Source organism: Manis pentadactyla, chromosome 3 (genome assembly GCF_030020395.1).
Source record: "Manis pentadactyla isolate mManPen7 chromosome 3, mManPen7.hap1, whole genome shotgun sequence".
Lineage (NCBI taxonomy): Eukaryota > Metazoa > Chordata > Mammalia > Pholidota > Manidae > Manis > Manis pentadactyla.
In genome coordinates this window covers 173,861,040-173,886,552 of record NC_080021.1, presented here as the reverse complement: position 1 = coordinate 173,886,552, position 25,513 = coordinate 173,861,040, and the positions used below count along the sequence as shown (strand labels likewise).

Here is a 25,513-nt window from a genome sequence, read left to right as displayed (position 1 = left end):
GGGATGCCTAAGTGCAAAGAAGTTGGGAAATAGACTCTACTCAGGTAACTAAGAAGAGGAGACAAGTTCAGTGAATAAGACCTCTTCAGTTTTACACTGTACTAATTTTAGGGGGGAAAAGTAACCAATGTGTTTGCAGCACACATTATTAAAAACAGAAACTGACCCAAAGTCTGATTCCACAGTTTAAATGGGAAGATTCAATGTATATCACTCTTTAGAATTCACAGCATCATTGACTCTTTGAAAGAATTCAACTTGATTCCCAAAGGGATAGGAAATTAAGTTGATTTCCTGAGTTAGAAAATGGCCAAAGTGTGGAGATGAAGTCTCAGAACACATTGTAGAGTTCAAATTGTTGCCTTATTACCTGAGTGAGTTAAGGAAAGTATGACCAGATAGGTCCATACTGTACTTGAGGGTCAGTGAAATAAAAGAATGAGTATTCCATTTATGAGCAGGCCCATGAGCCGATGATTCTTTATTTTCTTCTTTTATTAAGCTATCTTTGATATACAATCTTATAAAGGTTTCACATGAGCAACATTGTGGCCACTATATTCACCCACACCATCAAGCCCTCCCCCACACCACATTGCAGTCACTGTCCATCTGCTTAGCAAGACACCATAGAGTCAGCACTTGTCCTCTCTGTGCCATACTGCCCACCCCCACCATGACCTCCCTACCTCATGTGTGCTAATCATAATGCGCCTTAATTCTTTCCCCCGCCCTCCGTACCCTCCCTCCCCACTTCCTCCCCTTTGGTAACTGCTAGTCCCTTCTTGGAGTCTGTGAGTCTGCTGTTGTTTAGTTTCTTCAGTTTTCAGGCCAATGAGTCTTACCATGACATGCTAAATACCGAAAAAAGAAACTTACAGAAAATATCCCTGCAACAAAACTTTTTGTTTTAAATACCTCACACAATATTCAATTATAGCTTTGATTGTAGAAACATGAAGAATTTACAAAGTATCTTTAGACCTTTGTCTAAGAGTTCTTAAGAACCAAGCATAGCTATGTAGTACATGTGTATTATATTTTCTCCTTTTATATGATTATTCTCTTCATGCATAATGATCAAGCTCCTGAAATAACAGGGAATGGGCAAGATGCCTAGGAAACAAGGTTGGGTAAGGTGATTTCTCTGCCCACAGATACCTTAACAGACTTAATGGGGATGTCTTTAATAAGGTCAGATCATTAAAAGCTACATCTGTGGTAGCTAGAAGAGAGTGTATGTTTGTGTATAAGAGTGAGAAAAAGACAAAAATAGGCAAAAGACTTATAATCCAAATCCTTGATATGAATCTGGGGGGAACACAGACATGAAGTAGTGCTGCTCTAATTTTAGCACACCACCTTTGGGAAATCAAACTGAATTGGAGGCCTGCTACCCCATGGAATTATATGGAGATAGCAGGAAACAAATGACCATTTTCAAGTTTGTGTGAGGAGTCCCCAAAGAATTGCAGGATAGAGTAGGTAATTGCCATTTGAGGCAAGATCCATCTTAAAAAAATGAATTTAACCCAGGAATACAGGATGTCATTCCATTTGCCTCTTTAATTTTTTTCCACCATGTTTGATAGTTTTCAGTGTATAAGTCTTTTGTCTCCTTGGTTAAGTTTATTCCTAACTATCTGTTTCCTTCTGATGCTATTGTAAATGGGCTTATCTTAATTCCTTTTTTGGATTATTTATTACTGTACAGAAACACGACTGATTTTTGTGTGTTATCTCCTACAACTTTGCTGAATTCATTTTTTCTAATTGTATGTGTGTAATCTTTAAGTTTTTTTTAATAGGGTTATCAAGATCATGCATCTGGGAACAGAGGTAAGTTTACTTCTTTCCCAATTTGTGTGCCTTTTAATTTCTTTTTCTTGCTTAAGTATTCTGGCTAGGACTCAGGTACCATGTTGAAAGAAGTTGTGAGTGGCATCCTCACTCTGTTCCTGATCTTAAAGGAAAATATTTCAGTTTTTCACCATTGAGTATAATGTTAGCTATGGGTTTTTTCATATCTGTTCTTTATTATGTTGAGGCAATTTCCTTATATTTCTATTTTTCTTTATTTTTTTTGTCATAAAACTTGAAATTTGTCAAATGATCTGCATCAAGATGATCATATGTGTGTTTTTTTTCCTTTTATTATGTCAGTGTGATGTATTACATTGGTTGATGTTTGTTTGTTGAACCATCTTTGCATTCCAGGAATAAATCCCCCTTGGTCACATTGTAGCATCCTTTTAATCTGCTGTTGAATTAGGTTTGCTAGTATTTTCTTGTGGATTTTGCATCAGTAGTCATCAGGGATATTGGCCTATAGTTTTCTTTTTTATAGTATTTTGGTTTAGTTTTGATAACATGGTAATGCTTACCTCACAAAATGCTTGGAAGTATTCTCTCTTCTTTAAATTTTGGAAGAGTTTGAGAAAGATTGGTGTTCATTTGTTAAATATTTGATAGAATTCTCCAGTAAAGTCATTTATTCCTGGACTTTTATTTGTTGGGAGATTTTTGATTATTGATTCAGTCTTGTTGCTTGTTACGGATCTGTTCAGATTTTTTCTTTGTGATTCAGTCTTGGTTGTGTGTTTCTATGAATTTATTCATTTCTTCTAGGTCATTCAATTTGTTGATGTATAATTGTTCTTAGTAGTCTCTTATGATCCTCTGTATTTCTGTGGTATCAGTTGTAAAAACAGCAGACCAATGACTAAGAATCCAAACTCTTGTTTTTCAATCTGAAGTAATGCTCTAATTATTACATGCCAAATTTGGAAATAAAACTGAAATGGAATCCAGTATCCCTTGGAAATGGATGGAGTTAACAGCATGCAAATGATCATTCATCATTCTTTTTTGTGGTCTCCAAAGAATCTCAGGATGAAGGTAGGTAATTCCCAATTCAGTAAAGATCCACCAAAAAGCAATGTGGTAAATTTGTTGCTGTGAGCTATGTGAAAGAGGAAAAATATCAGTTGAGATATGTGCTCTGCATATGGCACCAGGTTAGTTGTTTTTTTATTTTGACAAAATAGAGGGCAAATTATATACGAGGCCATACTTGTAAGTTTAAATTAGTGCTAGGCAAAGACTGAAACTTGTGCTGCCTTTGCAGTTTAAATCCCTAAAGCTATATGCTTAAAGCACCTTAAAGTTTAAAAAAGCCCCTTAAATCCCTAAAGCTTAAAGCACCTTAAAAGAAATAGAATCCTAGTAGTTATAGCAATAAACTCAGTAGGCATTATTGACATCAGTTAAGGGTAGAGTGGAAATATTAGCCACTGTTTATCATAATCCTAGCAAATACAGGCATGATAAAGCAAAATAGCTTGGTCATTCATGAATAGCTTCCAGTAGGATAAGAAAATCTGAGAAACTGCCTCAGCGAAGATTACTTATTGAGTGATTACACTGGGTCTGGTTTCAAGGATAACACAGTGAATAAGACAGAGTCCAGTTACTAACAAACTGATTTGCTAAACATGGTCTCATACTTACTTAGTCCAGTTCTGGCAGCTATAACAAAATAGAACAGACTGGGTAGCTCATAAATAACAGAAATAGATCGCTTACAATTCTGGAGGCTGAAAGTCCCAGATTGTAGTTCCAGCATGGTTAGGTGAGAGCCCACTTTGGGGTCACAGACTTCTTGTTGTGTCCTCACAAACTGGAAGGGGCTAGGGGTTTCCATGAAGGTTTTTTTTATAAAGGCAGTTTAATGGGCCCTCATAACCTAAGTACCTCCCAAAGGCCCCAGCTAATAATGCCATCACATCAGGTATTAGATTTCAAGATTTGAATCTGGGGGGAACACAGACATTCAGACCATTGCACCTACCACTTAAGGAGTAGGAACCTAAAGGGCTGAGGCAGCCTACCTTCCTATATGAAATAAAAAGACTAAAACAGATTTCAGGATTGGAGCTGAAAGTTAATTCTTCATAGGATAATAATATTTATGCAGTTTTGAATTTAGGTGTTTTCCTTTTGTTTGAAAAGAATAAACTTGGATTGGAACCTCTGAAAAACTTTTGGAAAATTTTATTTATTTTTTATGTTTTATTTTTTTCTAAGCCTTCCTAGTCATGTTTGTGGTATTTTCTTTGTTTTTTTATTTTATTATTAGGTATCATGGATATATACTCTTATGAAGGTTTCGCATGAAAAACATTGTGGTTACTACATTCACCTATGTTATTGTGTCCCCCCATACTCCATTGAAGTCACTGTACATGAGTGTAGTAAGATGCCACAGAGTCACTACTTGTCTTCTCTATGCTACACTGTCTTCCCCATGACCCTCACCACACCATATGTACCAATCATAATACCCCTCAATCCCCTTCTTCCTCCTTCCCCACCACCCTCCCCGACACCTCCCCTTTGGTAATCACTAGTCCCTTCTTGGAGTCTGTGACTCTGCTGCTGTTTTGTTCCTTCAGTTCTTCTTCATTTTTACATTCCACAGAAGAGTGAAATCATTTGGTACTTGTCTTTCTCTGCCTGGCTTATTTCACTGAGCATAATACCTCTAGCTCCATCCATGTTCTTGCAGATGGTAGGATTTGTTTTCTTCTTATGGATGAATAGTATTCCTTTCTGTATATGTACCACATCTTCTTTATCCATTCATCTAGTGACGGACACTCAAGTTGTTTCCATTTCTTGGCTATTGTAAATAGTCCTGCAATAACCATAGGGGTGCATATGTCTTTTTGAATCTGACATCTTGTTTCCTTCAGGTCAATTCCTAGGAGTGGAATTCCCGGGTCAAATGGTATTTCTATTTTTAGCTTTTTGAGGAACCTCCATATTGCTTTCCACAATGGGTGAACTGGTTTACATTCCCACCAGCAGTGTTGCAGGGTTCCCCTTTCTCTGCATCCTCACCAGCATTTGTTGTTCCTAGTCTTTTCAATGTTAGCTATTCTAACTGGTGTGACGTGATATCTCATTGTGGTTTTAATTTGCATTTCCCTAATGATTAGTGATATGGAGCATCTTTTCATGTGCATGTTGGCCATCTGAATGTCTTCTTTGGAGAAGTGTCTGTTCATATCCTCTGCCCATTTTTTAATCGTGTTATTTGCTTTTTGGGTGTTGAGGCGTGTGAGTTCTTTATATATTTTGGCTGTTAACCCCTTGTTGGATATGTCATTTACAAATATATTCTCCCATACTGTAGGATGCCTTTTTATTCTATTGATGGTGTCCTTTGCTGTACAGAAGCTTTTTAGTTTGATGTAGTCCCATGTGTTCATTTTTGCTTTTGTTTCCCTTGTCCAAGGAGATGCATTCAGGAAAAAGTTGCTCATGTTTATATTCAAGAGATTTTTGCCTATGTTTTCTTCTAAGAGTTTTATGGTTTCATGACTTACATTCAGGTCTTTGATCCATTTTGAGTTTACTTTTGGGTATGGAGTTACACAATAATCCAGTTTCTCTTACACATAGCTGTCCAGTTTTGCAACACCAGTTGTTGAAGAGGCTGTCATTTCCCCATTGTAAATCCATGGCTCCTTTATTGTATATTAATTGACCATATATGCTTGGGTTTATATCTCGGCTCTCTAGTCTGTTACATTGAACTATGGGTTCTTATGCCAGTACCAAACTGTCTTGATTACTGTGGCTTTGTAGTAGAGCTTGAAGTCAGGGAGCGTAATCCCCCCAGCTTTATTCTTCCTTCTCAGGATTGCTTTGGCTATTTGCAGTCTTCTGTAGTTCCATATAAATTTTAGAACTATTTGCTCTGGTTTGTTGAAGTATGCTGTTGGTATTTTGATAGGGATTGCATTGAATCTGTAGATTTCTTTAGGCAGGATGGCCATTTTGACAATATTAAATCTTCGTATACATGAGCCCAGGAGGTATTTCCATTTATTGTTGTCTTCTTTAATTTCTCTCAAGTGTCTTGTAGTTTTCAGGTTATAGGTCTTTCACTTCCTTCATTAGGTTTATTCCTAGTATTTAATTCTTTTTGATGCAATTGTGAATGGTATTGTTTGCTCGATTTCTCTTTCTGCTAATTCATTATTACTGTGTAGGAATACAACAGATTTCTGTGTATTAATTTTGTATTCTGTAACTTTGCTGAATTCAGCTATTAGTTCTGGTAGTTTTGGGGTGGATTCTTTAGGATTTTTTTGATATACAATGTCATGTCATCTGCAAACAAGCCAGTTTAACTTCTTCCTAACCAATCTGGATGCCTTTTATTTCTTTGTGTTGTCTGACTGCCTTGGCTAGAACCGCCAGTACTATGTTGAATAAAAGTGGGGAGAGTGGGTATCCTTGTCTTGTTCCAATCTTAAAGGAAAAGCTTTCAGCTTCTCACTGTTAAGTATGATGTTGGCTGTGGGTTTGTCTTATATGGTCTTTATAATGTTGAGGTCCTTTCCCTCTACACCCATTTTGTTGAGAGTTTTTATCATGAATGGATGTTGAATTTTGTTGAGTGCTTTTTCAGCATCTATGGAGATGATCATGTGGTTTTTGTCCTTCTTTTTGTTGATGTAGTGAATGATATTGATGGATTTTCTAATGTTTTACCATCCTTGCATCCCTGCGATGAATCCCACTTGATCATGATGGATGATCTTTTTGATGTATTTTTGAATTCGGTTTGCTAATATTTTGTTGAGTATTTTTGCATCTATGTTCATCAGGGATATTGATTTGTAATTTTCTTTTTTTGTGGTGTCTTTGCTTTTGGTATTAGAGTGGTGCTGGCCTCATAGAATGCGTATGTATTCCCTCCTCTTCTACTTTTTGGAAACCTTTAAGGAGGATGGGTATTAGGTCTTCACTAAATGTCTGATAAAATTCAGTGGTGAAACCATCTGGTCCTGGTGTTTTGTTCTTAGGTAGTTTTCGATTACCAATTCAATTTCGTTGCTAGTAATTGGTCTGTTAAGATTTTATGTTTCTTCTTGTGTCAGTCTTGGAAGGTTGTATTTTTCTAGAAAGTTGTCCATTTCTTCTAGGTTATCCAGTTTGTTAGCATATAATTTTTCATAGTATTCTCTCATAATTCTTTGTATTTCTGTGGTGTCTGTAGTGATTTTTCCTTCATCACTTCTGATTCTGTTTATGTGTGTAGACTCTCTTTTCTTCTTGATAAGTCTGGCTTGGGATTTATCTATTTTGTTAATTTTCTCAAAGCACCAGCTCCTGCTTTTCTTTGATTCTTTCTTTGTTTTATTCTTCTCGATTTTATTTATTTTTGCTCTAATCTTTATTATGTTCCTCTGCCTTCTACTGACTTAGGGCCACATTTGTTATTCTTTTTCTAGTTTCATTAATTGTGAGTTTAGACTATTCATATGGGATTGTTCTTCTTTCCTGAGGTAGGCCTGTGTTGCAATATACTTCCCTCTCAGCTGGCCTTTGCTGAGTCCCACAGATTTTGCTGTGTTGAGTTATTGTCATTTGTCTCCATATATTGCTTGATCTCTGTTTTTATTTGGTCATTGATCCATTGTTTATTTAGGAGAATGTTGTTAAGCCTCCATGTGTTTGTGGGCTTGTTTTCTTTACATAATTTATTTCTAGTTTCATACCTTTGTGGTCTAAGAGGCTGGTTGGTACAGTTTCAATCTTTCTGAATTTACTGAGGCTTTTTTTGTGGCCTAGTTTATGATGTATGCTTGAAAATGTCCATGTGCACTTCAGAAGAGTGTATATCTTGCTGCTTTTGGGTGGAATGTTCTGTAGATGTCTTGTTAAGTCCATCTGTTCTAATGTGTTGTTCAGTGCCTCTGTGCCCTTACTTATTTTCTGTCTGGTTGACCTGTCCTTTGGAGTGAGTGGTGTGTTGAAGGCTCCTAAAATGAATGCATTGCATTCTATCTCCCCCTTCAATTCTGTGAGTATTTGTTTCATGTATGAGGTATTCCTGTGTTGGCTACATAGATATTTATAATGGTTATATCCTCTTGTTGGACTGACCCCTTTATCGTTATGTAATGTCCTTGTCTCTTGTGACTTTCTTTGTTTTGAAGTCTATTTTGTCTGATACAAGCACTGCAACTCCTGCTTTTTCTCCCTATTAGTTGTGTATCATTTTCTATCCCTTTGCTTTTAATCTGTGTATGTCTTTGGGTTTGAAGTGAGTCTCCTATAGGCAGCATATAGACGGGTCTTGATTTTTTATCCATTCAGTGATTCTATGTCTTTTGATTGATGCATTCAGACCATTTACATTTAGGGTGATTATCGATAGGTATGTACTTATTGCCATTGCAGGCTTTGGATTCGTGTCTTCCAAAGGTTCAAGGGTAACTTCATTAATATCTAATGACCTAACTTAACTCACTTAGTATGCTATTGCAAACACAATTAAAGGTTCTTTATTTTCTTCCTTTTTCTTCCTCCTCTGTTATTTATATATTAGGTACTCTTTGTCTATCACTTGACTGATTTTGGGACAGTTGATTTAGTTTCGCGTTTGCCTAGTAATTAATTGGTCTAATTTCTTTACTGTGGTTTTATTTTCTCTGGTGACAGCTATTAGCCTTAGGAACACTTCCATCTATAGCAGTCCTTCCAAAGTACACTGTAGAGATGATTTGTGGGAGGTAAATTCTCTCAGGTTTTGCTTATCTAGAAATTGTTTAATCCCTCCTTCAAATTTAAATGATAATCTTGCTGGGTAGAGTATTCTTCTGTTTCATTGCATTAAATATGTCAAGCCACTCCCTTCGGGCCTGTAAGGTTTCTGTTGAGAAGTCTGATTATAGCCTGATGGGTTTTCCTTTGTGATCTTTTTTCTTTCTCTGGCTGTTTTTAATAGTCTGCCCTTATCCTTGATCTTGGCTATTTTAATTAATATATGTCTTGGTGTTGTCTTCCTTGGGTCCTTTATTTTGGGAGATCTGTGCACCTCCATGGCCTGAGAGGCTATCTCCTTCCATAGATTGGGGTAGTTTTCAGCAATTACCTCCTCAAAGGCACTTTCTGTCCTTTTTTCTCTCTTCTTCTTCTTCTGGTACCTGTATAATACAAATATTGTTCCATTTGGATTGGTCACCCAGTTCTCTCAATATTCTTTCATTCCTAGCATTCCTTTTTTCTCTCTGTGCCTCAGTTTCTTTGTATTCCTCTTCTCTAATTTCTGTTTCATTGACCATCTCCTCTACTTCATCTAATCTTCTTTTAAATCCCTCTATTGTATGTTTCACTTTGAATACTGTATTTTCCAAAGTTTTTTATCTCATTCTTGAATTCCTCCCTGAAGTTTTGTATATTTTTCTCTAGCTCCGTGAGCATGTTTATGATTTTTATTTTCAAATGTCTTTTAGGAAGATTGGTGAGTTCAGTTTGACTTGTCCCTCTTTCTGGTGTTTGTGGGATTTTGGTTTGAACCAGGTTCCTTTGATTTTTCATATTTGTAGGTGGCGCCCTGTAATGCCCAGAAACTCTACCCACTGGAGCCTTTGGAGCAATGTCGGGGGTTGCAGGTGAGCAGTGCTGGTGCCTTCTGGAAAGAAAGAGCTCTTTCCTGCTTCCCAGCTACAGTGCCTATCTCTACTGCCAGGGCCAGTGGGCCGAATGTACAGGGAGGAGCCTCTGTGCTATGTACTTGTAGCTGCTGTAGCCAGGGCTGCCCTCTGGCTGGTCTGGTGCAATGGTTGGAGAAGCCAGTTTGAGAGCCAGTGCCAGCCAGGAAGAAGGAGTAGCAGGATGCATATTGGGTTTAGGTCCTTGTTACTGCGTTGCCTGCAGCGTATGGAGCGCCTGAAGCTCCTGAAAGTTCCCAATCTGCTGGGATGAGTGCACTGAGACAATTTTTTCTACTTGTGCTTTCTCCTGAGCAACAAGGTCTGTGCAATCCTTGTCCCTTTAGCAGCCCTCTTGCTTTTAGGAAGTCCCTCCGAGTGCCCACCTTTTGTCCCAGAGCGGCCAGTTGTGGGTACCTGTTCTCCACAAGTGGCTGGAATCTCATTCTCTTCACGTATTCTGCCTGTGTTAGCTTTCCAACCCCACTAATCTCCACAGCACCATGTAATGTAGGTTCATGCTCCTAGAGCAGAGCTCCAGGGCTGTGTGTTCAGTAGTCCTAGGCCTCCACCCCTACTCTGCTCCGTTTCTCTTTCTCCTGCCAGTGAGCTGGGGTAAGGAAGGGCTTGGGTCTCTCCAGATCATGGCTTTGGTACTTTACCCTTTTCCATGAGATCTGCTCTGTTCCCCAGGTGTAGGCAGTCTGCCACAGCTTTCTTGCCTATCGCTCTTTCAGAATTAGTTGTATTTGCTATATTTTCATATTATATGTGGTTTTGGGAGGAGGTTTCTGTTTCACCTCTCATGCCGCCATCTTTAAGCCTCCTGTCCTTTTGAGAAATTTTAAATTTAGTACAAAACTACAAAGAAAGATTCAAATTGATGATGTTTTCTAACTCATCTATTTTCATTGGGGATGATATCACTACTAAGGGTGGGAATATTAGTTCTTGGGGGTGTGAAAAAAATATTAGATATTGCAATGGTTTGTGATGCTCCAAAGTTCAAAATGCAACAAAATTTTACTTCTTAGTATTCATTTTTCTCATTGGGTTTTCTTATATATCATATAAAGGCATTGACACTGAGTTCCTGGAAGATACACACACACAATGTATGCAAGATCAGTGCTATGAAACATGTGGTAAATAGATGTCTCACTTGATCTCAAAATCATATGGTAAGAGGTGGTCTTTGGTTACTCATATAATGCCATTGGCTCTCCGGATGCTGCTTATGTTTGAGCCTCAGTGCTGTGAGTGTGAGGTGGGCTTTGAGAGTTAAATGCAAATACTTTGTTTTATTTTTTAATTCTACTAAAGTTATTCAACACATCAATAATTATGTCAATTGTGGAAAAAAAATAACAATATCTGGATGAGTAGCAGCTGGGGAAGTTATTTCCTGATACAAAGCAAAATTAAAAGTTAAGTATCTAAAAATACATGTTAAGAAAATTTAAATTTTCAATTGTCAGCTTTTTTGCTTTTAGCTTTTAAATAATTTTTTTCAGCTTAAATTTCTTTGTCATTCTTAACCCTGTATTGGATAAAGAGATTACACTTTCCACTTTCATTTTCTTCATATAAATTACAGATGTACAGAGAGTACCTAGATATAGAGTAAAACTGTGTCATCAAAATTTTATGGGGGGTTCAATTAAAAAAAAGACCTAAAAAGTCTCTGGAGGAAGGGGAAAGCGAGACAATAATGAAAAAATAAATAAAAGGTTGAGAAATGCCGCTCTAACCCATTTGGAGAATGCAAAATGAAAAGCGAAAACAGAAGTAGAAAGCAAGGGAAACATTCAGAAATTGAAAATTTAGCATGTTCCCTATTTAAGACACACACCAAGGAAGGTCCGCAGAGAACCTAGAGCCCAGCTCACAGTCGCCCCCCTCAGCCAGGCCAGCAGCATCTGCAAGATCCCCATGGCCCTGCCCTTTACCTTCCCGCTGGCCCTGCTGGTGCTCAGCTGCAACTCCATCTGCTCCCTGGCGTGTGGCCTGCCTGAGACCCACAGCCTGGGTAACAGGAGGGCCTTGGCACTCCTGGAACAGATGAGGAGAATCTCCCTTTTGTCCTGCCTGCGGGACAGGAAGGAGTTCGGATTCCCCCAGGAGGTGTTTGATGGCAACCAGCTGCAGAAGGCTCAAGCCATCTCTGTCGTCCACGAGATGATCCAGCAGACCTTCCGCCTCTTCAGCACGGAGAGCGCCTCTGCTGCTTGGGATAAGACCCTCCTACACAGATTCTGCAATGGACTTTATCAGCAGCTGAGTGACCTGAGAGCCTGTGTGATGCCCGAGGTGGGGGCGCAAGAGGCTCCGCGGACGGATGAGGACGACTCCATCCTGGCTGTGAGGAGATACTTCGAAAGAATCACTCTCTACCTGCAAGAGAAGAAATACAGCCCTTGTGCCTGGGAGGTTGTCAGAGCAGAAATCATGAGATCCTTCCCTTGATCAACGAACTTGCAAGAAAGATTGAGGAGTAAAGGAGGAGACCTGGCTCAACATGGAAATGGTTCTCACTGACTAATAATACCCCACTTCGCTGCATTCTGCCCTGACAAAGACGCTTATTTCTGCTGTAATCGTGACACGACTCAAATCAATTTGTCAAATGTTTTGAGAACTTTTAAGTAACATCATGTTTAACTCTGTAGGTGCTAGTGGCTTAAATGACCATGCTGATTTATTTATCTATTTAAATATTTATTTATTTATTTAACTATATGTAAGATTTTAATTATTTTTGTTCATGCAATATGTGCACCTTTACATTGTTGTTAATGTAACAAAATCTATTTATATTAAGTAAATTTATTATTTTATTCATTAAATTTTTACTATAGAAAACTTCTTGTATTTGTTTATTCTTTAAAAAAGAAACACCAGTCTTGCATGGGCAACCTGATTAAAGAATAGATAGTACAATTCATTTAGCTACCATTATTGTATTCAAGTTAGAAGTAAAAATAGTTTACCTGTAAGCCAGGTCATATGTTACCCCGAGGAGATAGAGGTGAGCATAAGAAATACATTTCCTGCTTTCTTCTATCTTTGATTTTTGTAGGGAAAATGACCTAAAACCAATAATCAGTTAATATATGATTAAATACTTTTTACTTTCTAAGTTAATGCTAATTAATATGAGAAATGAATACCTGTTGATGTAATGCTATAATTAGAGGAAGAGAAAAAATAGATTTCTCTGAGTAGAAGGTGGATCAAGCTATATCAGGATATAAAAACAGAAGCACTGTATATTTTTTGTATGGGGTAGACATCCAAATGTCAATGTCCATTGGATAGTTGAGTTCAATTTACAAGCAGTTAACTGAAAAGAGTGGAAACAGAAGTGGTCCCATAGGAAGAGAGTAGAGAATGAAAAAAGGACATAAAATTGATCCTATGACCTTCAGACTTAGAAGACAGTGAAATCCACAAAGGAAACTAGTAGAATAATATGTTAAGAAGATGGGAGTGAAAAGTTATAAGACCATATTTAAAAGATAAACTGCTTAGAAGACCCATTGTGTTCATGAAGAATGTGAATGGAAACTGCTCACCACCTTGACAAAATAGATTGCATTGGCCAACTATTAGTGAGAGCAGATTTGGTAGAATTAATCATAAGAAACTATATTGGAATAGTGGAAGGGTGAATAAGAGAAGTTAATGACAATATATAGAGAAAATAATTTTGAAAAATTGGCCTTCTGAAGTGGAGGAAAGAAATAGAGTAGGGCCTAGACTAGAATGTGGATTTTTTTTTCTTTGCATATTGTGTTCCCTTTCTTGAAATACTTTTGCCTCTGGATGGATTTGATGTATAGACAAATCACATTAATATGTTTAATATTTTATCTTAAATCATGACATATTTAATTACTTACAGTGATAATTTTTCTTTATTTTGATGAGTACTATGGACTCTGAACTGCTCTGTGAATTGAAACCATCCACAAAATGGAGAAACAGACGGAACTGACCTTAGTGAGAGCTGGTTTGGTGAAATTAACAAGCAGAAACCATACTAGAGTAGATTGAATTTAATGAGAGATTTTTTTCCCCTGGGGATTCATTTTGCTTGTTTCATTTTCATCACAGTCAGATTTGCATTTGTTTTCCTTTTGCTTCAGTGAATCCAAATATGATGATCTTTTTTCTAAGAAATTTGTATGGAAGAAAGGAAAAATGATGTACCAAGAAGTATGGAAAATAACTGTACAGGTCCTTTACGTTTTCATTTTTACTCCCCTCCTTTGGTAATAACCTCCATAGAAATAGAAAATAATTCAGAAGCAGCATGACAACATTGCCTAGACAAATATTTTAAAAGAACGTAAGATGATAAAGATTCTGAAATTAGTAAAGAAAAGAAGGCTAGTTTTCTCTAGTGTCATATGCTGGCCTCACTGTCCCACATTTTCCCTGTGACACAGAATGATGAACCGAGAAGTGCCGTAGAAGTGTACTGATAAGTCTAGGGACAGTTATTAATTATTCAATATTAGGTTCTGATGTGAGGTATGATGGAATATCTGAGAATATTATTTGTTAATAATTATGTCTTGAGTAATTACTATGAACTCTAGGCTAATGATATGATAGTGGACAACATACAGACCTTTCTGCTAAGGAGGTTCCTTGTCAAACAGGTCTAATAAATCCATTTTCAAGAAGAACAATCCAGAAGGATAAAACAGCTTAGTTGACATGTAAAATAAATAGGGGAAAAACAGAGCCCAGGATCTGAGGTAAAATTTTGTTCTAGCAAGAACACTTATTACATGACTTTAACAGAAAGACTTTCCCCATTTGAAAGATTTGAATCCACTTATACTGAAACATCAGAAGTTTCTTACAGTAATATTAAATTATATGTAAAATTAAAGAATTTAAATTGTTGATCTCTTCTATTTAGAGGATAAAGGAAAGAAATGGGATAAAAAGTGGACAAGAACATTCAGAAATTTAAATTACTGTGTTCTGTAAGAGATATGTATAGAAAGGACTTCAGAGAGATTAGGGGTCAAGGCTCACATATACTTCATCCAAGCTACCAGCATCCCTAGGTCCCCAGTGCCCACCCCTCTGATGACCCTCCTAGTGGTTAGCTGCATCAGCATCTGGGCTGCGACCTGCTTCACAGAGCTATCGACTGGTTCACAAGCAGACCTGATGCTTCTGGGATGAGATCTCTTGGTTCTCCCCATTGAAGGATAACTCCTCTGGGACATGGTGGATGGTGGGAACTGAGGGCCTTGCACTGGCTGTGAAGAGGTACATCCAGGAAATCCACCTCTGCCTGAAAAGAGAAGAAATACAGTGACTGTGCCTGGGAAATTGTCAGAGGGGAAATCATGAGATCCTTCTCTTCATCATTGAATTTGCAAGAAAGATTTAGAAGGGAAGGGACCTGGAAATGACTCTCTACCTAATACACCAAGTCACATGCCCATGTGTTTCGTTATTAGTTTAAGGACTTATTTCTCCTTTAGTCATAGAATGCATTGAGTTAAATTGTTCAAAATTGTTAAAATGTTTTAAAATGACTATCATCTCTAGGGGCATCACTGCTTATGAGATAGCTATACTGATGTTGGGTATGTATTCATATATTGGGGGAACTTTTGGTTTCTTATTCAACATATAACCAGCTTTGAAACCATCACTCCTGACCTCACAACAACGAAGTGCAAAAACCACTGGAAAACATCTCCTTAGGTTCATCAAGATTTGAGGTAGCAGGGCAAACCACCACCCTGATAACTGGAGAGAGTGGCGAACGCAGAGAATCACAGCTTACCTGGAGCAGAAGCCCACAGCTGGAGCTAGTATCGGCAGGAACACTTAAAACTATAACTGAAGAGTTGCTTGAGACTCTGTGTGGATGAGCTGGAAAGGGGTCCAGAGTTAGTGGAGACTCACACTTGTGTGAATTTTATCTTCAGGAATCCCACAATGTTCTCACTTGAAGATCAGAGAAGAATCTCTTTTTCTGGGCAGAGGGAGAGGAAAGGTAATCCTTTAGAAATCCTGAGTGTCCCCTTCTCCTTAACAAAGGCTTTCCCTCAAGGGAAATTACTTTTACCAGAGTCTAAGCCACCTGGGAGAAGGGAAGTATCCAACTCCCAACCCCTCTAACTTTCCTGTCTCACCTATTAGGGTGGTAGAAGAGCTGAGAAGCACTAGTAAAGGCCACTGCCCAGAAGCATAGGATCACTAAGACATATGTAACCATAGGATTATAGAACACTTCCCCTCCCCCATACCTACGGCCACATCAATAGGGTTCCCGTGTAATAATGGGATTACAACAGAAAAGAATTGCAAGTCTCAGGCTTTATTTAAGAAGTCTCTAGAGAAACCCAAAGACAAGAGAGGAGAAAAAAGTAATGAACACAAGAGGACATTTAGTTTCTGACACCAATAGTAAACACAGCCCAACTCCTAGCAAGATAAACACAAAACCTCACCTAAAGATCCACTTATCTCAGTTCCTTGTATCCAGTACAGCCTGTCCAGCTTTGAACAAAAACTTACAAGTTGTAGTAAAAGGTGAAAAGCAAAAGTTTGAAGAGATAAAGCACACACCAGAACTAGACTCAGACATAGTAGAGATTTTGGAATTATCAGATGAGGAAGTTAAACTATGATTAATATACCAAGGGATCTAATGTGTTCATATATTCATTCATCTACTATCTAGGTCATACTATGTATTTAAAATAGCTAAAATAGTTTTGTTTAAATAGTATGTTCACCTTTATTTTTGAATATAACAAAATAATTTCAACTTTATCTTTGACAAATTATATATATGTGTGTGTGTACACACACACACACACACACAGAGACACACATATATATATATAAACTGCATATATAAACTGTATCCTTTGCTGATTATGATACCTGGCACATTTCAGCCTTCCTCCCTGTTGCCTGAATCCCTTTCTCTCACGCCTATCCCACAGTCGTTTCCTTCTTCCCCACTGTAGAAATCCCCGGCGTGCTCTCGGCATTTACTCATTAATCTGTAAGCCCATTCACACAGCTGTTTCCTCTTCCCTTACAGTTTCTGGCTGTCAGTTTCCTCTTAAGTACAAAGTCACCAAATGAAAGCAAAAGTTGAGTGAAAGTTCTAGATTTTTCAGAGACTCTCATATGAGAGGCCCTTTTATTTTTTCTTCCTCTGAGTGTTTTTATAATGAGGGAATGTCTCTGTGGCAGTGATGTAACACTAACTGCAGCAAAATGACAAGAGAAAGGATCCATCTTGGTGGACAATTAAAATATTTGTAAAGGAAAGAGTGCCACCTACTGGCTGATATGGGCAAAGACAGCGACCAAGTCTGGAGACCTGGCTTCTTTTCAGAAGTCTATGCCTTTGAGATTTTTCTCCAGTGTTAAAAAAGTCTCTTTCTTGGAAACAACTGACTCTAATACTGGAAGAAGTCTGTTTCTTTAGAATTTTACATTTTTAAAAATGTACTTTATTGTTAGAGTAGTTTAAGGTTCATAAAAAAAATTGAGCAGAAAGTATAAAAAATTTCCACATAATCCTTACTCCTACATACCATAGCCTTCCCCATCGTTACCATCCCCCACCAGATGGAACATTTGCCACAACTGATGAACCAGCATTTACACATCATTATCACCTAGAGTCCATCGTTTACATTTAGGTTCATTCTTGGTTTTGTATATCCTAGGGTTTGGACAAATGGATAGTGACATGTAGCAATACTGAAGTACCACTGCCCTAAAAATCCTCTGAACCCCAATTAGTCATCCCCCTACCTCTTGGTAACCACTGATCTTTTTACTGCCTCCATAGTTTTGCCATTTCCAGTCATACAGTTGGAATCATACTGCATGTAGCCTTTACATATTCTTGCACTTAGACGTTTAAGTTTTGCACAATAGGCATTTAAGTTTTTTGTTGAGAGGATTAGGTTAATATCTTAAAAGAACTTAGAATGGTGGCTGGTCCATAATTAACATGCAATAGAATTCATTTATTACTATGTGGATTACTATTATCCAGATTAGGATCAGAATCTTTTAGAATCATCTAATTGTCTCTTTTAATTCTAGGTTTCTCAAAACAGCCTTTTCATTGCCTGAATGTATTTATTAACTAGATAGAATGCTTGGCAAGGCTAATATTTACTATCCTTCCAGAGATGGTTAGTGTTCTATAAACTGGGGTCCCAGTTGCCAGTATCTTGTGAATGGTTAGTGTGATTTCTTCCTTCTCTCTTCAGAGCTCATCACATGTGGATTAAGTGAAAGAAAAATCAGATGTCTGGTCTCGCAAAGCTGAAGGCAGTCAGTCCATGGACCTAGGAGTTGGTCTTCTTGGCACTTCTGGCAGAAGCAGCCGTTTTCCTGCCTTTGTGTGATTGGTATTGGCCTTCATTCTTCCCCTTCGCCCTTAACTTCTAGTCCCCAGTTTTGCTGCACTGAATCTTGCTAACTTAGAATATGTCATTTTGTCAGCAGAAAATCACTTCCCTTCTTTCACTTTCATGACATTTGGACTGAACATTTGTTTCCTTTGTGCTCACTGTTGAATTTTACTTTCTAGGAAAGTTGAAATGAGAAATAAAAAAACCTGAAATCTTGAACATTATACAGAGGAACATTGTAGTCCCTTTGCCTTTCTTTTACTTCCCTTATGGTTCTTACCTCTTCATGAGTTAGAGCACAATGCGGGAGCAGCAAGACAAAACTTGCCCAATAAGCCACTAAGTGAAGGGAAGTTACAAAATTCTAAAGGAAAAATCACAAACAAGTACAGGAGAGAAGACCAATTACTCCCCGATGCAATAGCCTGGGCCTCACTGCCCTGCATTGTCAGAGGGAGACAGAGAGAGGGGAGCAAAGAAGCCCAATGGAATCAGCTGCTGTCCAAGTGAACAATGGAAGATCATTTGTTTCTCTAATACAAGCCTTTTATGAGAGACATCATTACTGCATCCCATGTACCCAGCTCAGAAGCTTGCAGCATAACAAGTATTCTATAGATTAAGTAAAAAAGTTGAGTAATAAAATCTGTACTTGGCAAAATAATTTGCTTACCAATGGTGAAATGATTACAATTGGATGAATCCTTCACCTACTTAGACAAAACAAACTTCTGCTACTAGCATCTGAGGGCCATTGATGCTTTTGAGATCTGGGAACATGGGTCAGGAGAAGAGGAGGTCACCACTGAGACCTAGGGTCCTTCACACAAATGTTTCAGGGGCAAGGGTAAGGGTCCAGGGGGATTATTTGTTTTGCCAACAAAGAGTCTAAAGTCCTCAAGAGGTAGTGAGCCTGTCCTCAAGGAGTGAGTCCAGGAGGGTTTAAGGAGAGGACTCTGTCACTCTCGGGGAGAGAGTGTTACTAGATGTGATAACTACCTTGTGAGTGAGGTGGTGCTGGGAAAATAAAATTATCTGGAAATTAAAATCGTCACACCTGTATGCACCAAAAAAGAAACAGGATTCTTGCTGGAGGTATTGGCACAGTCTGAGGAGCACTACAGACCTCCAGTAATAAAATTGTGGAAGAAAGGACAAATGTCTGTTATAGTCTTGACCTTGTGGCCCCAGTGAAGCACGACTATGTGGTCCTGCACGAAAGTGTTCTAGAAGGAACAGAAATACCTGAGAAGCTCGCTTGATAATCACAGTTTCTGCTGTGAATCAAGTAGTAAATAAAGCCCAGTTCTTGGTTCTAAAGAGCTTAATTGCCAAAGGTGGTCTGGTAAATCCCTAAACAAATACAGAAACCCTCAGGGATGAGGGAGCTGCCTTCTTATGTAAAATAAGGAGGGTAAGGATGGAGACTAGGATCAGGGCTAACATTCATTCCTGGAGTGGGAGAGCAACATCCCTTCTAATCAGAGCAAAGATGTTCCTCATTTGGTAAGTATCCATCTGGATTGGCCCATCTGAAGTTTCCTGGGAAAATTAAACTAATATTGCAAAATTAAGAGTTTAGACTGATGACATCTTCTTAGACTATAAGGAGAATACATAAATGAAAACAAAAAAAAGGAAGTACAAGTGTAGAGAAATGTTTGGAAAATGAAAATTGTTGTGTTCCCTATTTAAAAGCCATGCTTGACAGAATGTCCTCAGAGAACCTAGGGTCCCAGGCTCACCCAGACGCCCAGCTGAGGCAGGCCAGCAGCACCCTCGCTTCCCCCATGGCCCTCCTGCTCCCTCTACTGACGGCTCTGGTGGTGTCCAGCTATGGCCCCGGCGGATCTCTGGGCTGTGACCTGCCTCAGGACCACGTGCTGGTTAGCAGGAAAAACTTCATGCTTCTGGGCCGGATGAGGAGGATCTCCCCTTTCTTCTGTCTGAGGGACAGAAAAGACTTCAGGTTCCCCCAGGAGATGGTGGATGGCAGCCAGTTCCAGGAGGCCCAGGCCATCTCTGTCCTCCACGAGATGCTCCAGCAGATCTTCAGCCTCTTCCACACAGAGCGCTCCTCTGCTGCCTGGAACACCACCCTCCTGGACCGACTGTGCACTGGACTCCATCGGCAGCTGGAAGACCTGGACACCTGTTTGGTGCAGGCGATGGGAGAGGAGAAATCTGCCCTGGGAACTGAGGGCCCTGCACTGGCTGTGAAGAGGTACTTCCGGGAAATCCACCTCTACCTGAAAGAGAAGAAATACAGTGACTGTGCCTGGGAAATTGTCAGAGGGGAAATCATGAGATCCTTCTCTTCATCCAGAAAGGTGCAAGTAAGGATGGGACTTAAGGATGGAGACCTGGGATCTCCTTAAAATGATTCTCACTAAGGAATAGGCCATATCACCCTTGCACATATGTCATCGGTCCTTTGAAAAGACTCTTATTTCAACTTCAATGACAGCGTTAATTGAATTAACTCAGCTAATACTTTGTCAATACTATTAAGCAGTAATATGTTAAAAATATTCAGCTCCTGGGGCATCAGTCCTTAAGAGATGGCTGCCCTTTTGTTATTTATTGTTTGCTTGTTTATATTTATTTTTTTACCTTAAATATATTTTATATTTATCTATATTTTCATTTAACCAATATTTGCCTGTACATTGTATTAAAATTTAGAAAACATGTTCATCTTTTTCACTAAATGTGCATTTTGTTTTATTTATTAAATTTTCATCAAAGAAAAACTTCTTGCATCTGTTTGTTCTTAAAACAAACCCAAACTCTGGTTTTCTAGTTCAAATTGAAGAATGGATGATAACATTTATCTACTCATTCATTCATTCTGTTCACGTCACACATATAAGTTGTGTATCACAGTGGCAGATTGTGGAACTGCCTTCAAGAAACAAGGAAAATAAATTTAAGACAGTACTTTCTGTGCTGAAACTTTGTCTTACAGAGAAAGAGACATATAAAGAGCATAAATATTTTAAAATTTTCAATTATGTTAAAAATTCAAAAAGAAGTGATAAGGAAAATATTCAACACAGCAGTCAAGGTCAGCAAACCGCTTTTTTCCTCCAATTGGCAAAGCACCCACAGCTCCCTCCTCCTCTCCTCCAGGCTCCTCTTTTGCCCTGTGCACCAAAATGCCACATATCAAAATAATATAAATTGCTCCCCGTGCTTGTGCTCGGGGCTCAGACCTTGGGAGATTACTCCCCTCTGAGCCCCCGGTATAAAACAGACCTCAAAACTCCAAGACCTCCAAGTGCCGCATGGTTCTTATGTCAGTGATCCAGTCCAGGCTTTCCAGTATTTTCTGTAATATTTGGTTCCCTGACCAGGAAACCCAACCACGCTGGGCCATTGTTGCCACTGGTTTGGGGCAATGGCGGGGCGGTGGTGGAACAGGAGATCGCAATGGAGAAGGCGCGCCTCGCCTGATCTTACAGCAGTCTCCCACCCGGTCGCCCGGGACCGGCCCCTCTCCGCTGTTTCCGCCGGACTCAAGGAGGCTTGGCAGGTGAGGACCTGGTTCTGACGTTGAATCCGGCAAGGCCCTGGGGCCCCTGACCCAGCCAGTCCCACCTGTTGGTGTGGAAGGGGAGCCTGATCACCTCCTGGATACTTCTTAGAAGTCTCACAGGTAGACATTCCCAGAGGGAAAATGTTTAAACTCTGGTCTGAGTGTGTGTGAGTGAGTGTGCAGGGTGGCTGAAGTCGAATGAAGTCTGCACTGAAACTGTGATTCCACAGCCTGTGCTACGGAATCTGAGTGGGCCCTCATCTGCATTTGTGCTCGGTTGCCACAACATAACGGTGATTCAACTTCGGCTGACCTGGCTTGGCACTTATACGGAAGCACCTTAGTCAAGGCTGGTCAAAGTCTCTGCGAGAAGCATGAACGGATGGGCACCTGACTGGTCTCCTCTCTAGAGAAGGCACCCCTCCCTTGTCTGTTGTGGCACCATCCATGGACACATCATGGGGTCAGAGCACAGTAAACCCACAGTTCTTGACACTATGATCAAGAATTTCAGGAGGGGATTTTCAGAAAACTAAGGAGTAAAATTAACTCCTGGCAGGTTGAAAACCATGTGTGAGTCTATATTGCCCACCTTTAGGTTGGCCTCCAGAAGGAACCCTAGATGTCCCAACAATCCGCTGAGCCTGGCGGGTCATCCCTAGAGATCCAGGTCATCCTAATCAGTCCCCATACTTTAACTCCTGGTTAGGAGTTGCCCAGACTCTTCCCCCTTGGGTGCGATTTGTTTGCAACAGGCAGGGACAGGGTAGGGTCTTAGTTGCCTCAACAAAGAAGCCTGTAAAGAATCAACAGAAACCTGAGCCTCCACAAACCAGAGGAAGAGCCAATATTGCCCTACCTTATGTCCCCCAAGGACGGCAGCACCCAGCCCCCCTGTCCCAGATACCCTGTCGCCATCAGCCTCCCAGCCAACTCCAGAACCAGTGGACCAACTCTGCCCTGGACCAGCAGCCAGACTGTACCCTCACCTGGGAGCAGGCACCCTTCAGATACCAGTGCAAGACACAGAAGCCTGAAAGGCATAATAAAAACGTGACCATCCAGCCAGGCCAGTCCATGCTTTACTATCAACCCTTCTCCACGACTAACCTCCTCAATTAAAAACACAACACCCCAACAGAAAAGCCACAAGCCCTGGTTGATCTCATGAAATACCTCTGCCAAACCCATTGGCTGACCTGGAAAGACTGCCAACAGCTTCTCCGCACCCTGTTCACAATGGAAGAGAGGAGGCAGCCAGGCGTCTTTGATTGGGGTGCCTGGGCTGAAATTGCCATCCCTGAGGAGCACCCCAAGAGGGACTTCACCACCTGAGGGACAGCACCAGATCCACCGATATCAGGATGCCCTCCTCCAGGGCATCAAAGCCAGGTCCAAAAAGCCTATGAACATGACCAAAGTATCTTCAGTCACTCAACAACCAGGAGAGTCTCCTGAGGATTATTATGAAAGACTGTGAAGCTTATCGCATCTACACCCCCTTCAATCCTGAGTCAGCAGGGAGCCAACAAATGGCCAACACCTCATTTGTAGCTCAAGCTGCCCCAGACATCAGACAAAAGCTCCATAAACTTTAAGGCTTTGCTGGGATAAATATCACTCAACTGATTAAAATTGCTAACAAAGTATATCTAAACAGTGAAGTTCAGACCAACAGAGAGGCTAAAAGAAAAGTGAAGAAAAAGGCCAGCTTCGTGGCAGCCACCCTAAAAGAAAGAGATGACCAAAAGGCAGAGAAAAGCCAGCCACCAAGAGGGGGGAAGCCTAGGACGGCCCTAGCCAGGGACCAGTGTGTTTACTGTGAAGAGAAGGGGCATTGGAAGAACGGATGCCCCAACCAAGGCAAAGCCCCAAAGCCTGGTCACTGCTGGGAGGAGCCTCATGGGGAAAGGTTCACTGGCCTGGCAGGAACAGACTCAGACTGACAAGGACTGGGCTCTCCCTCACTCGGCCCCCATGAGCCCACAGTCAGAATGAAAGTGGGGGGACAACATAAGACTTTTATGGTTGACACAGGGGCAGAACACTGGTCAGCCTCCCTGTAACTCCCTTCAGTAAAAAGACTGCAGCTATTCTTGGAGCCAATGGGACATAAGCAGTCCAGCAGCACTTTTGCCAAGCCCGCCAATGTGAGCTTGGAGGACCCAAGGCCCGACATAAGTTTCTCTACCTGCCCAAGTGCCCCGTTCCCCTCCTCAGCCAAGATATACTCTCAAAGCTCAGAGACCAAATAACTTTTGAACCAACTGGACACACCAGCCTCAAACTAAACCCAGGCCAAGAAGAGCCAGGGTCCCTCGTATGGCAATAACCACACCCAGGGAAGAGGAGTGGAGGCTATTCTGTTCCCAGACCCTCTCAAGTAGCCCACCTGAATTCAGAGCTGCCTTCCCCTCACGGACTTGCTCATAACCGAGCCCCTGTCATTGTAAAATTGACTCCGGGGGCCCAGCCACAAAGACAGCGGCAGCAACCTCTCTCACAAGAGGCAAGGGCAGGCATCCAGGAACACCTGATCAGACTCAAAGAGGCAGGCATGCTAACCGAGTGTCAGTCACCCTGGAACACCCCGCTTCTACCAGTCAAAAAGCCAGGAGGAGGGCACCAGGCTGTTCAAGACCTGTGAGCCATGAACAGAGTGACTGTTTCTTTACACTTGGCGGTCCCAAATCTGTATACCCTCCTCAACCAGATCCCGGGGTCTGCCAAATGGTTCATTTGCCTAGACTTAAAAGATGTCTTTTCTGCCTCTGGCTGGTCCCCCAAAGCCAGCTCTTGTTTGCCTTAGAATGGACTGAACCGGATACTGTGGCAGATGCAGTTAACGCAGACGCAGCTTCCACAAGGGTTCAAGAACTCACCCGCTCTCTTTGGAGAGGCATTGGCTGCAGACCTTGCCAGCTTTCTGAGGGAAGCCATGCGCTGCACCCTCCTGCAGTACATAGATGACTTCCTCCTTGCCAGTGACACCCAGGAAAATTATACAAAAGGCACCAAGGCCCCCCTGCAACTCCTGTCAGACTCAGGATATCAAGCCTCATAAAAAAGAGCACAAATCTGCCAGCAGCAAGTCCAGTACTTGAACTTTCTCCTCACCCAGGGAGAAAGGGCACTAGGGCCAAAGAAGAAAAAGGTCATTAACTCCTTAGCCCAGCTCCAGATGAAGAAAGGCATACAAAAGTTCCTGGGGGGCCACTGGGTTCTGCAAAATCTGGATTGGATTCTCGGCAATGGCAAAAACCCTCTACAGCCTCCTGGGGGTGGGGGGAGCCATACCAAGAGCCGCCTGTCTAGACAGAAGAGGCAAGAGCCACCTTCCTGGAAATAAAGGCTGCTTCAGAACAGGCACCAGCACTAGGCCTGCCAGATATAAAAAAGCCCTTCAGTCTCTTCATACATGAAAAAAAGTAGTCCTCGAAGTTCTCACATAAACTGTTAGGCCCTGGCAGTGGCCAGTTGCATACCTGTCAGAAAAAAATAACTAAAACCCAATGGGGCAGGATGGCCACCCTGCCTCAGGACACTGGCAGCCACAGTTCTATTCATTAAAAAAGCAGATAAACTTACTCTGGGACAAAAAAAATAAATGTCAAGGTTCCCCACACTGTTGTGTCCCTCTTAAAAACACCGGGACACTGATTCCTCTCCAACTCTCAGCTGGCACAATACTAAAACTCTTCAAGGCGGTCTGGCTCCTAGAAAAAGTAGCAATTCTGCATTGCAAAGAACACCAAAAAGAAAACAATTCTATAATACAGGGGACCCAGCTGGCAGATAAGGCAGCTAAAACAGCAGCCAATAAAAACAGATACAGCTCCTTCCCTCATCATGGCCTTAACGCCCCCAGTGGAGGCCCCTCCACCCAAGTACACTGAAAAAGAGAAAGACTAGGCCATGGCTGAAGGAGCCACCCTAACTAAAAACAAAAATGATGGTTGCTGCCTGACAGACACATCTTTGTCCCAAATGCAACTGGAAGGCATCTAGTCAGCAAATACCATCAGCTCACCCACCTA

The 25,513-nt window shown here is 40.7% G+C and overlaps 2 protein-coding genes across 2 annotated transcripts; both read left to right on the top strand.

Annotated features, from left to right (window-relative positions):
* Nucleotides 1-10,912: 10,912 nt before the first annotated feature.
* On the top strand, nt 10,913-12,873 carry LOC118913662 (interferon alpha-4-like). Its single transcript, XM_036887785.2, has one exon. The coding sequence runs from the start codon at nt 11,445-11,447 to the stop codon at nt 11,976-11,978; it is 534 nt and encodes a 177-aa protein (XP_036743680.2). The 5' UTR covers nt 10,913-11,444; the 3' UTR covers nt 11,979-12,873.
* Nucleotides 12,874-18,008: 5,135 nt separating this feature from the next.
* LOC118913669 (interferon omega-2-like) lies at nt 18,009-20,595 on the top strand. The gene has a single exon (XM_036887798.2). It carries the CDS (start codon nt 19,639-19,641, stop codon nt 20,314-20,316), a length of 678 nt encoding a protein of 225 aa, XP_036743693.2. The 5' UTR covers nt 18,009-19,638; the 3' UTR covers nt 20,317-20,595.
* Nucleotides 20,596-25,513: the final 4,918 nt, after the last annotated feature.

Bases quoted from the DNA above. Each gene is read 5' to 3' on its own strand.
- LOC118913662 (XM_036887785.2), top strand. From the start codon at position 11,445: ATGGCCCTGCCCTTTACCTTCCCGCTGGCCCTGCTGGTGCTCAGCTGC.
- LOC118913669 (XM_036887798.2), top strand. From the start codon at position 19,639: ATGCTTGACAGAATGTCCTCAGAGAACCTAGGGTCCCAGGCTCACCCA.